Genomic DNA, 12,551 nt, shown 5'->3' with positions numbered 1-12,551 from the left:
TGCAAAGGCACTGGAAAATATAGCCAAGATAAGTGTTAAAGGCAATCTGTATTTTTTTTTGTTTGTTTTTTTGTTTTTTTTTAGTTTTTTGCAAGGCAAATGGGGTTAAGTGGCTTGCCCAAGGTCACACAGCTAGGTAATTATTAAGTGTCTGAGACCGGATCTGAACCCGGGTACTCCTGACTCCAGGGCTAGTGCTTTATGCACTATGCCACCTAGCCGCCCCCTGTATTGTTAATATCCAGGATTGAAATGACCTGTAGCAGTAGTTAGTCTTTGCTCAACTACATTTTAAATTTCTTAATCTGTATTTTGCAAATGGGCCAAGGAACTGTCAGAATCTGTGAAGTGTTTCTGTACTGGAGAAGTGTATTAAAGAGAGGACAGAAGTAGAAAGCATTGTTTTTCCCAAGGGGTCTTCCTGCTTTTGACTCAGTTCCTCTGAGCACCAGAAATGTCCAGAAAGATTTTGCTGCTGCCTGCTGAGTACAGACAGCACAGTAAGATCCAATAATTAATCCTCTGCAGGAAGTACCTCTTCAGACAGCCTCATGCTTTGTGTTTTCCTGATTGGAAACTAAAACATCCAACTTATGCATGGAGGAGTCTTGGGTCATCCTACAGGACTTCTGATTTGTCTTTCAATTAATAAATAAAACTTGAAGGTTTAATAAATGAAATTCAAAAACACATCAGGAAAATAACTGGATCTAGAAAGAGTTGCTTTCTCCCTCTCTCCCACCCTGAAATTTAGGAGCCAGACTCTCCATTTCTTCCTCTGTTCTCTCATTCCTAAATAACAGACTAGAATAATGAAATGGTCTGATACTGTAGTCTTTGAACTAAGTAAGCCCTTGGAGTCTTTCCCTGATGAGACTTGCCTTAGTAGGTATTTTTTTCTTTTAGCCAGGCAACCAAAAGTGATCATTAGTCTGTTAGAACTTAACTTTTGGAGGTGGTTTGGGATATATACTTGTAGAATGTACATACATACATACTGTAGGATGCACATACATACTTTCATATTAAATACATTCATATCTTTCATCTGGCAGATTCATAATTTAAAAATTTTGAATAATTCTTTTCACCATTGTAGAGGCTTCAATCAATCCCTGTCTTTCAGGGACCTTTCCAATACCACTACTTCATCTTACCATCCTAGCTGCTCCTGGGTGCTAAATTATCCATACTTTTTAGGCTCCCAGAGTTGTTTGTTCATTTAAAAATTGGGGGTTTTGATGGTGATGTTGTTCTTCTTATCTCCTTTCTGGCATTTGCATAATCAGAAGAGACCTTGGAAAGGCTTTGAAACACATCCTCCTGTCCCCAAGGACCTATGACTCTGTATGTCTGTCAAATAGGTTAAACACAAAATTTTTTCTTAGGAATTATGCCATTTTCTATGACTCCCCAACCAGCACTGAGTCAGGTCCTGGAACTGTCGACCACAAAGCACTAACTCTGTGCTATCAGTCCTTTTATCCTGCTAGAATCATGTCTCAGCTGTCCCAGATGTATGGATGTATGTGATGTATAAAGGGAACTTGGACCATTTAACTTAACTTTCCTTTATTTCTTCTCTCCCCCCCCCCCACTTCTTTTCTTTTCCTGCTGTGATCTTATCTTTTCAGGAGATGTACTCTTCCAGATGGCAGAAGTTCACAGACAGATTCAGAATCAGTTAGAAGAAATGGTGAGTATCAAGCTTCTACCAGCTGGATTCTCCATGAGAGAGGATGGATGGATGGGGCGGGTCCCTGTGAGGCCATAGTTGGAACTTAGAAGATAATCTTGTAGTTTGTTGGGCCATGGTTGCCCAAACTTTGGTAACCCAACCATGGGGCTGCCGTGAGGAAGCTGTAGAAATATGACTCTCTTCGTTAGAAAGAGAAAGCTAATTTAGCAGATGGTGGAACCCAAAGAAAATAACATGCGGGGTGGAGAGAAAAAAGCCTGGTGAGAAATGCCATTGTCTGGAGTGAGGGGGGTCACTCCTCCCACTATTTATACATTGGAGGTATTTCTCACAGTTAATCAGTGTCTCAGTGGAGCCTCTGGCACTGTAATGGGGAGAGAAGACTGGCTCCATTTTTATCCATGTGAAATCAAGCCATTTAAACTTACTTGATAAATACTGAAACTGTCAACCGTTGCCTTGTCTCCTGCTCACTTGCACGTTTTCCAAGCAGTCTCCTCGGCTCCATATGGGTCTCCATCTGTCTCCCTAAGTTCATCAGCTGATCTTTCCTTATCCATCTAGACAGGAATAAGCTCATCTTTCAAAACTGGATTGGTTGTCTTAAAGAAAATTATTTAGCTTTTTAAAAAAAGACTCGTGTCCTGGTTGGCTCTTTGATCTGTCGTTTTTAATTCTCTGGGTTTTGTCCCAGTAGATGAGCTGACAGGTGCTCATCATTAGGAAATATTTGCTTGGATCTGACTCCTAAGGGAATGCTCCAATATGTTTTCTTTCTTGTATTTAGCTGAAGTCTTTTCACAATGAACTACTCACACAGCTGGAACAGAAAGTGGAATTAGATTCCAGATACTTAAGTGTAAGTAACCTATATTCTCCTCTTTTCTCTCTCTCTCTTTCACATGTCAGATAACCAGGTGAATTTTCTGAGGTTCCATTGACACTCTTTATTTTTAAATCCTTCCCCCAGTCTGAAGGTTTCTCAACTTCCTATGAGCTTCCCATACAGGTGGGTTCCACCTTGACCCTCCTAAAATTCTTGCCTGTTTGAAACTAAGTACCTGTAGTGTAATCCTGGTTGTAGTTTTGTGGGTCAAAATACCCAAGACTCCACCTTGTTTTGGTTCAAGTGCCTCCTCCTCCCTCCCACCTTTGGCTGCCTCCCCCCCCCCCCCCCCCCCTCAGCAAAGCTCACTAAATTATTTGGCTGTTCTTTCAGACCTACATGTTGTTTGCTCTCTTACCCTTCTGTGATCTCATCAAGTTTTTCCATGCTCTTTCCTTGCCTTCCTACCCCCAACCCCATCCCTCTCAAACCAGTTCCTAATACGAGTTTCATCTGTGTTACAAAGAATTTAATATGAAATATTGGTCACCTTTCATGGTGTGAGGTAGGATCTCCAAGGTGTCTGGGGCATTGTTCAGTGTAGGATGCTGATCTGTGAGATAGCTGATTGGTTCAATAGGCTTTTTTATTAAGCAACTACTATATTTCAGACAATGAGGATAGAGAGTTCTCCCAAGAACTTGACATTCTACTGGGGAGAAACAATTTACATAACAATAAGTAAATATAACAAAAATATAACACAATTATCTGAAATAAATACAAGTTAATTTTTTTTTTGAGTGAGGAGGGGTAGAACCTAGCAAGGAAGAATATCATTAACAACTATGAAAATCAGGAAAGACCTCTCCTCTTCTAGGAAACAAGCCAAGTCTTAAAGGAAGGATAAGGAAATAGGAAGCTAGGGTGAAGAGGGCATCTCTCCTCCCTACCCACCCATCCAGTGGCAGAGTTTGGGAGATGAGAGAACTTGAAATCCATGTTAAACCACTATCTACTTTGCTTTGCAACTGAACAGACTTTTCCTAATAATCTATAGGGCCCAGAAAATTAGCTGCTGACCATAGAAAAAGAGTGATGTTGGATGGGAAGTGCTTCTTAAGAGCCAAATCCTTATCTGATCTGTAGAGAGCCAATTCTGAACTGCAAAGGAATTAATTGTTTTTTTGTCATCTGTTCTCAGGCTGCACTGAAGAAATACCAAACAGAGCAAAGGAGCAAAGGGGATGCCCTTGACAAGTGTCAGGCTGAGCTGAAGAAACTCCGTAAGAAGAGCCAAGGGAGTAAAAACCCTCAGAAGTACTCTGACAAGGAGCTGCAGGTAGGATTCTGCCCCTCACTGGACTTCCAGCTACCTTGCCAGGGGACTCTGGAGTGGCATTTTGGGAAATGGGCCTTGAAGGGATTATTCTTTTGGCAGATAACCTGATGCTCAGTGTCTCTTTCTTGGCTGGTGGAATTTTTCTCTCTTTTCAAAAGAATGATTAAATTATGTTTTTTCTTTTTTTTGAACACAGACAAGAGGGAAGTTGACTGTTTTTGTTATGATTGGGTGGACTGATTTCAGATGCTCAATTAAGCTGATTTTCTGTTGTCATTGAAGGAGCTGGTTTTCCTGGACTAAATTGACTATGTGTGATGACCACCTTCCTTCCTTTTGTTTTCCAACCTCTCCCTCCTCTTCTTGTTTGATGACACCCCTCCCCATCTCCTCTGTAAGTGGTTTTGTGGTTATACTTTTTATTCACTAGAGCTGAGAAGCCAAAAGAAATCTTTCTGCTCTGTGTATTTTGGATTCAGAACCACAAGAGAGACCACAGACTGTTTTTATAATCAGGTTTTGATTGCACACCCACAGAACTGCGGCCTTTGAGCCCCTAGGCAGGCAAACTGCAGTGCTGTGGACAAGAGTGGCATTGGCAGCTCCTGCAGTATGATGCAGATGGTATATTAGAGGGATACCTTTTGGCATTCCTCCTTTCCTAAGGCCCCAGACATCAAGCTTTTGAAGGTGAGTTCCAGACGAATGTGCCCACTTGATACATTAGAGAATATATATCAGTAACCCTAGGAGAACCTCCCTTCCCTCCCAAGCTCAAGGGGTGGGATGGGGGTGATATCACTAAGTTAATGAATGCTCTCCTGTGAATCTCTTGAAAGTCATTTGCCTCCCCTTGTGAAGGGCTACTTTCTACACTGACTGTGATGAGGCTAGCAGGCTGTGACAAGTGTTTCACAGACCTATTTATTGTATTCTCTCTCTGCTCCTGTGTATTAGGGCCTAATGAAGAGAATTGTAGCACTGACACTTCAGTGCTTCCCTTACCCCTCCTCTGTCACCTAGGGAACCTGTTTACTTCTCTCTTGCCACACATGAATCCTGTGTTCCTCTTTCCTGAATGCTGAGAGAAGATTTGGCATGTATCCCAAAAGACAAGCCCTCTTCCTAAAACATGGTTAGATTTGACATAAAAAGTACAGAGCGCCCAAGATTTATGTCAAAGAGTTCTGAGAGAGAGGATAGGCATAACATTATCTTTGGGTGTTAGCAGAGATGAGGATGCTGAGATAGAAAGATTCAGGACTCAATTCTCCCAACCTAGTTTCCTACTGGTAGATTAGGTCCCCAGAGCCAGAATATTGCTCAATCTTCTCTCTTGAGGTCAATGGAAGGGGGAAATGAGATTTTTCTAATTCTATTGACCCAAGACCCCATTGTGATATGTTCCTCACAGTGTCAGTCTCCAGTTTCTACCTCAATATCATTCATTCAGTCAATGTCTCCTTAGTAACATCAATAAGCAATAAGATAACATTAACTAGCTTTTACAAAGAAATATGGAAGCTATGATAAGATCCTAAGTACACAAACCTTCCTCTGAACCAGGAACATTCTCCTCTCTATTGCCTTTGTCATTAGGAAGAATGAGCTGCATCTTAGAGTGGATACATTTTTACCACTGAGTTCCTTTGGGTGGTTTGATCGATGGATGGGTTGTTCCTTTGTTTTCCTGACACCATGTCTTAACCTTTAGGTAGGGCTGGGCTGACCATGTCTTAACCTTTAGGTAGGGCTGGGCTGAAGGAGGTTGCTTCTCAGGGCTGATTGTGGCTCTTCCACCCTTTTGTGATCTTACTAAGTCCTGTACTGAAGAAAGAAGATGCAAACAGAAACTATCTCATTCAGACACAAGGCTGTGTGCTCTTGGGCTGGTCCAGGAGAGGAAGGGCACCAACTTTCTGGAATTCAGAGCCTTGTCCTTACAACTCTTGGAAAAGAGGGAAAGAAAGAGCTTACTTTAGTTTGTCTAGGGGCTTTTTTTTTTTATACATATTCATTCAAAAGGTTTTCCATTAGGTAGATAGCTGGCAAAGTAGATATAGAGTGCCATGTCTGGAGGCAGAGGACACATCTTCCTGAGTTCAAATTCTGCATCAGACATTTACTAGTTGTGTGACCCTGGAAAAAACACTTTAACTACTAACTTCCCCAATTTCCTCATCTGTAAAATGAGGATAATAACAGCACTTACCTCTTAGGTCATGAGGAGCAAATGAGATCCATCCCTAAAAGTGCATAGCACAGAGTCTGGTACTTTAGTTTCTTTACTCAGGAAACCAATAGAAAAAGAGTCACAGAATAAATATACACAAATGTTGACTTATGCCCCCACCTAATTTCCAGAAGCAAGTTCATTAAGGCATGTGCTTTTCATGTCTGGGGTCTCAATAACCAGTTGTCTTTTGTTACTATGATGGAAACCAATCCCTTAAATTTACATCTATTTTACTTTCCAAAAACCCTAACTCTAAAGGGCTTCACTCAGAGGAAGCTTGTTTAGCATTATTGAGTTCTGAGATGAGGATGAGAGACAAGTATAATATGATGGAAAGACCCAGAATCTGAGAGTCAAGAGGATGTGGATTTGAGTCTCAGAACTCTTACTTACGCCTTATGTGACCTTGTGTGCACTTTTCCTTTTTTCCTTCTTGGGTCTCACTTTGCTTTCTTCCAGCTCCAGATTTGATGATTAACCATAGGTCATAGAGGGATGTGGGCTAGAATGCCAACTGCAATAGAGAAGTCTCTACTTCAAAGTCTGCATTGAAATGATGGTGGAATTTCTCAGATGGTTGAATTACTTATTAAAAGCAAACTTTAAGAGGTTACTCAAAAGGAACTCTATTTAAAAGCAGCATTATTGAGGGCTAGATGTCAAAATTGAAATATCTGAGAAAATCTGGCCCATAGGATAGATTTGTTACAGGGCATTCACATTTAGGATCTTCTAATGAACAGACCTGGGGAGAATATAGGGAAGAAATTTGGAGACCAAGTGTTGATTTAAGGCACCCTAATGTTTATTGATGACTGCCATTTACAAAACACTTGAAAGTTTCAGAAGCTTTTTCTTCATGGTAGTTCTAGTTAGGATCATTAGATTTAATGATAGAAGACATCTTAAAGAAAATTTGGTTCAACTTTTGCATTTTATACATAAAGAAACTAAGGCATAAAGAGATTATGACTTACCTAAAGTTGTACAGGATATGGTTGAGTCAAGATTCAAATCAATGCCAAATTAGGGAAATAAATAAAATATTTTATTTAAAATAAAATATATATATTTATAGATAAGGGAACCAAAGCTAAAGAAGTTAAGTGATTTGCTGAACTAATATATGTCAGAATTAGGATTCAAACTTGTTTCCAAAAAGTTGTTTTTGGGGAGGTTAGGTGGCACAGTGGATAAAACGCCAACCCTGGAGTCAGGAGTACCTGAGTTCAAATCTGGCTTCAGACACTTAATAATTACCTAGCTGTGTGGTCTTGGGCAAGCCACTTAACCTCACTGCCTTGCAAAAACAAAACAAACAAACAGAAAGTTGTTTTCATCCATTGTATATTTGGAGGGTGGAGGGAAGTTTATGGGAAAGATATAGCTAAATCACCTGCAAAGGATCTGGGAGTTCTAGTGGTCTGAAAGCAACCTGAGTTCACAATATTTTTACTCTGAAAGCCAGAAAAGTTAATTTAATCTAGGCATAAGATTAAATTTAAGGATAGTTGCAGAATGAAGGTGGTAATAGACCTACTGCCTATGTCAGAAATACCCTTTGTTGTAGTTCAGTCATTTAGTCTTAATGACTTCATTTGGGATTTTCTTGGTAGAGATACTATAATTTTTGCCATTTCCTTCTCTAACTTATTTTACATTTGAGGAAACTAAGGCAAGCAGGATTAAGTGACTTGCTCAGTATTTAAGTATTTAAGACTCAACAGTATTTAAGGCCAGATTTTAAATCAGGAAGAAGAATCTTCTTGGTTCTAGGTCCAGTACTTTATCCACTGAGTCACTTGGCTACCTCTAGAACATGCTCAGAGTGTTATATTCCATTCTGGGTGCCACAATTTAAGAAAGACATTGAAAAACTGGAGAACATTTAAGGGAGGGTGATCTGAATGAAGAAAGGTATTAAGATCATATCATCATAGGAGGATCAGTGGAAGTAACTGGGAATATTTAGCCCAGAAAAGGAATGACAAATATCTTCAGTTTATCTTTAGATATTTGAAAAGGTCCTTGTATGGAAAAAGAATTAGATTTGTCCAGCCCCAGTGACCACCTGTTGCCACCAGAAGCAAATATATTTTGCTCTGTTTGACATTCAAATCCCTTTAAAACCAACCCTGTGGCAGCTAGGTGGCGCAGTGGATAGAGCACTGGCCCAGGAGTCAGGAGTACCTGAGTTCAAATCCTGACTCAGACACTTAAAATCACCTAGCTGTGTGGCCTTGGGCAAGCCACTTAACTCCATTTGCCTTGTAAAATCCTAAAAAAAGAGAGAGGGAGGGAGGGAGGGAGGGAGGTAGAGAGAGAGAGACAGAGAGAGAGAGAGAGAGAGAGAGAGAGAGAGAGAGAGAGAGACAGACAGACAGACAGAGATTGATTGATTGATTGATTGATTGAGATTGAGGACCGGAATGCCTTTAAAACCAACCCTTTCTTACCTTCCCATTCTTCTTATACCTGACTCCCTGATATAATGGCACTGGCCTCCAAACTGTTCTACAATCAAGACACTCCCATCTCTCTGCTCCAGCCTCTCCTCCATGCTTAGAATGTTTTTCCTCCTCTACTCTGACTTACCAATTTCCCTGAATTTCTTTAAATCTCAACTGAAATCCTACTTTTTACAGGAAATCTACCCTAACTCATTTTAATTCCAGTGCTTTTCCACTTTTAATTATTTCCTATTTATCCCACATGACATTTTTGCTTTGTGAATATTTGTTTGCAGATTGTCTGTCCCATAGTGTCCCATAGTATCCCATAGTAGATAAATATTTATTGATTAATGGGTGAAAGTAAAGAGAGATTTACCAAGGAAAAGCTCTTAATAATGAGAGCTATTTAGAAATGAAAGAGGTCTTCTACTACCTTAGTGGTCTTCAAGCTAAATCTAGTTGGATATTTGTGAAGTTTGTTATAGAAGAGATTCTTATATGTGTATGGATTTAACAACATGGTCCTATCCAAATATGACATTCTATCTCATCTTGGTAGAACATGTGCATGGAACTGAAGTCATGATGTCATTTTTATCTAATATAGGGTTTCTTAATCTTTTTTGATATTATGACCCTCTTTGACAATCTGGTAATGTCTGTGGTTCCCTTCTCAGAATAATGTTTTTAAATGCATAAAATAAAATATGTAGGAGATCAATTCTATTTAAATGCAACCAAGTATCAAATTCTTTTTTCTTTTATTTATTTAAGGCATGGGGGTTAAATGACTTGCCACACAGCTAGGCCATTATTAAGTGCCTGAGATGGAATTTGAACTCAGGTCCTCCTGACTTCAGGGCCAGTGCTTTATCCACTGCATTACCTAGATGCCCCTCAAAATATTTTTCCAAAACCACTTAACTTCACAGACCTCAGGTAAGAGCCTTGGATCTAATAGAGCATGTGTTGACCCTGATATCAAGAAGCTCCTTCGAATGATTAGTCCAGTTCTGGAACCCTCTTGAAGCACTAACTGAATGATTCATATGATTGTTTTGGGTTGATAGTAAAAGTTGGGTTGATTTGATAAAGGTCAAAAGGGTATTGCACTGGAATAAATTCTTTTCTTTTAAATATTTACAGTTTAAGAGCACTTTCTCTTCTCTTTCTTCCTGAGTCATCATCATACACATCTCTCAGTTGGCCACAACCTAGTTTCAAGTTGTTTGATTGAAATCTCTTTCAAAGAGGATCTACCATTTTAGCTAAGAGCAAGTGATTTCACTTCCCTGCCTGGCTCCTCATCTTGTGCACTTTAACAATGTAGTTGCAGAGAGAAGATAGAGTTGGGGAGCTCAGGTAGCTATAGATTAACTCTCCTCTCAGCTAAATGTGTGTTTGGGATTAGACCCTCAACTCTTTATCCTTTTTCCTAGGAATTTAGAGAATACTTATCTTTTTGGAAGGGGGCCCTGGGGAGGTTTCACAGGCTTAAGGAAGGATGCCCAAGTCCATTTCTCTGGGTTAAAAGAGAAGTTAGAATTGTTGCCGTGTAATGTCAATCCCTATATTACTCATGATTTTATGATACCAAGAAGCAAGATTTTCCTTCTCTTACCTTGAGGCTCTTCAGAGTTTTATTCTGTTCTCTAGCCTAGTCACAAATTTGTAATTGGCTGGCCTTTGTGAAAGTGACTCGGCATAGCAAGGCTAATAAGGTCACTTCTTTGTACTCACCTTTAAAAAATAAACTTAAGAAAAGCTGGGATACCTGTTAACTAGTTAATCAGAGCTGGGGGAGGGGGAGGATGGTGAGTCCCATCTCTGTCACTAACTATCCATATGGTTAACCTGTCTGGGTCTCAATTTCTTTACCTGTAAAACTGGCGTAATACTTGCTCCACCTTCTTCTTGAGATTGTGAGAAAAATGCTTTGTAAGCCATAAAGAATAATATAAATGTGAGCTGCTATTAATATTACCATATATTATGATTCATCCTCTCAAATCAAACCCAATATAGTTATTATTGCAAAGTAACCATTTCTAATATTTTTTATCTGCTAAATTGCTCAATAGGGTAGCATACACTATGACATCAGTGATAACACCATAGATGTTCAGTAGGTACTTGTCTTTGTTGGGTTTTTTGAGGGAGGGATTACTCTGAGTTCTCTTTATCCTTATCCCCCCCCCCCTTTTAAGGTAGCTAGGTGGCTCAGTGGATACGCTCTGGGACTAGAGTCAGGAAGACTTGAGTTCAGAACTGGCCTCAGACATATACTAGCTATGTTACCCTGGGCAAGTCACTTAACCTTCTTTACCTTAATCCTATGAAGAAAGAAATATCAAAGCATTCCAATATCTTTGCCATGAAAACTCTGAATAGTCAAACATGACTAAATTATTGATTAATAACAAAAATTCTTTTTTGATCCTATTTGGCGAAAGTTCCTCCTGAATTGAGGAGGCCTTCCAGAGCATCCTACAATAACTTATTTTACAAACTAATCTTTCAGATTTGCCAATTGCCCTCACTAGAGGTGACTCTTTTTGTCCCATCAGGGCTCTCTTGGCACATATTCTTTCTTATGGTGGGGGTCAGCCACTTATTTGAAAAGGTCTTGTTTTGAGAAGTGAAAAAGGAATACTAGATCAGGTTGTAAATTTTAAGACCAAAATTGGCAGCTTTGAACTAAATTTTTGGATCCTTTGTAATATAGTGGTAAAATTTTGGACTTAGTGGTACCAGGTAGGCTGACTTAGAGAAGTGTGTTTTATTTTCTCAATTCAGAGGCTATTTCTCTTTTGTTTTTCAAAGAGTAGACAGCTATTACTATGGAAGGCAGCATGAGTCACCCAGCTCTTCAAGGTCAGAACCTATAAGTCATCCAAGGCTCCTTACTATCTTTCATTCCCCCCACCCCACCCCATTCTATCTGTTATCAAGACCTGTTTATTTCACTTTTGTATTGTCTTTCCAACATACCCCCTTTTTGTCTCTGATATTGCCACCTCTCTGGTTCAAGCCCTTATCACCTCACACCTGGACTATTACAATAGCTTACTAATGGGTCTGCCTGCCTTAAGAGTCTCTCTATGCTGAATCATTCTCCATTCAGCTACCAAAATGATTTTCCTAATGTTTAACTACAGCCACGTCACTGGCCCTACTCAGTAAACTTCAGTGGCTCCCTATTACCTGCAGATCAGATACAAAATGCTCTGTTTGACACTCAAAGCCCTTTACAATTTATTGCCTCCTACCTTTCTTATAGCTTACTGACCAACACGTACTGTTGGAACCAATGACATTAGTCTTGTGGCTGTTCTGTGAACAAGACATTTCATCTCCTTCCACTCTGACTACTGACCTTCCTGGCTTCCTCTTTAAGTTCCAACTAAAGTTCCTGCATTCTACAGGAAGTCTTTTCCAACTTTTCTTAATTTTAGTGCCTTAATTCATTATTTTCTGTTTATCTTCTTTGTAACTTGTAAGTTCCTTGAAGGCGGGCAACTGTCTTCTGCCCCTTTTTGTATTCCCAGTGGCTCACAGTAGGCATTTAATATTGAATGAATGATAAACATGTGGTTATTGTGAGGCAGGGTGCCGGAAAGACTTTTTGTTTTTGTCTTTTTGCAAGGCAGTGGGATTGAGTGACTTGCCCAAGGTCACAAAGTAATTAAGTGTCTGAGACCGAATTTGAACTCATGTCCTCCTGTCTCTAGGACTAGTACTCTATCCACTGTGCCACCTAACTGCCCTGAGACATTTGTTGTTAAGAAATTGCTGATGGACCTTGCTCCATCTCCATCTCCATGCCCCACCCTATACCCCTTCCACTTTTTGAGGGAAGAAGACCTCTCTAGGCAAGATGATATGAATAGGTTGTCATTCTTCCCAATGCAGATTTTTGTCTTGGGGCATAAAGACATTGGCAGAAATCCTGGTAGTTAAGAGGAAATGGGCATCATTTGAATCACTTTTCTTTC

The 12,551-nt window shown here is 39.8% G+C and overlaps 1 protein-coding gene across 6 annotated transcripts in view; it reads left to right on the top strand.

Moving 5' to 3' along the window:
• BAIAP2 (BAR/IMD domain containing adaptor protein 2) overlaps positions 1-12,551 on the top strand; it is a 175,709-nt gene that overhangs the window by 96,187 nt on the left and 66,971 nt on the right. For all 6 annotated transcript variants that reach the window (XM_074224949.1, XM_074224951.1, XM_074224954.1 and 3 more), the window contains exons 4-6: positions 1,635-1,696; positions 2,487-2,558; positions 3,730-3,867. In XM_074224949.1, the coding sequence (XP_074081050.1) occupies positions 1,635-1,696; positions 2,487-2,558; positions 3,730-3,867 (272 nt within the window). The remainder of the gene's footprint in view (positions 1-1,634; positions 1,697-2,486; positions 2,559-3,729; positions 3,868-12,551) is intronic.

The sequence above is a fragment of the Macrotis lagotis genome, chromosome 2 (genome assembly GCF_037893015.1).
Source record: "Macrotis lagotis isolate mMagLag1 chromosome 2, bilby.v1.9.chrom.fasta, whole genome shotgun sequence".
NCBI classification, from domain to species: Eukaryota; Metazoa; Chordata; class Mammalia; order Peramelemorphia; family Peramelidae; genus Macrotis; species Macrotis lagotis.
Note: the sequence above shows the minus strand (reverse complement) of the source record. Positions and strands in the feature narration are given on the sequence as shown.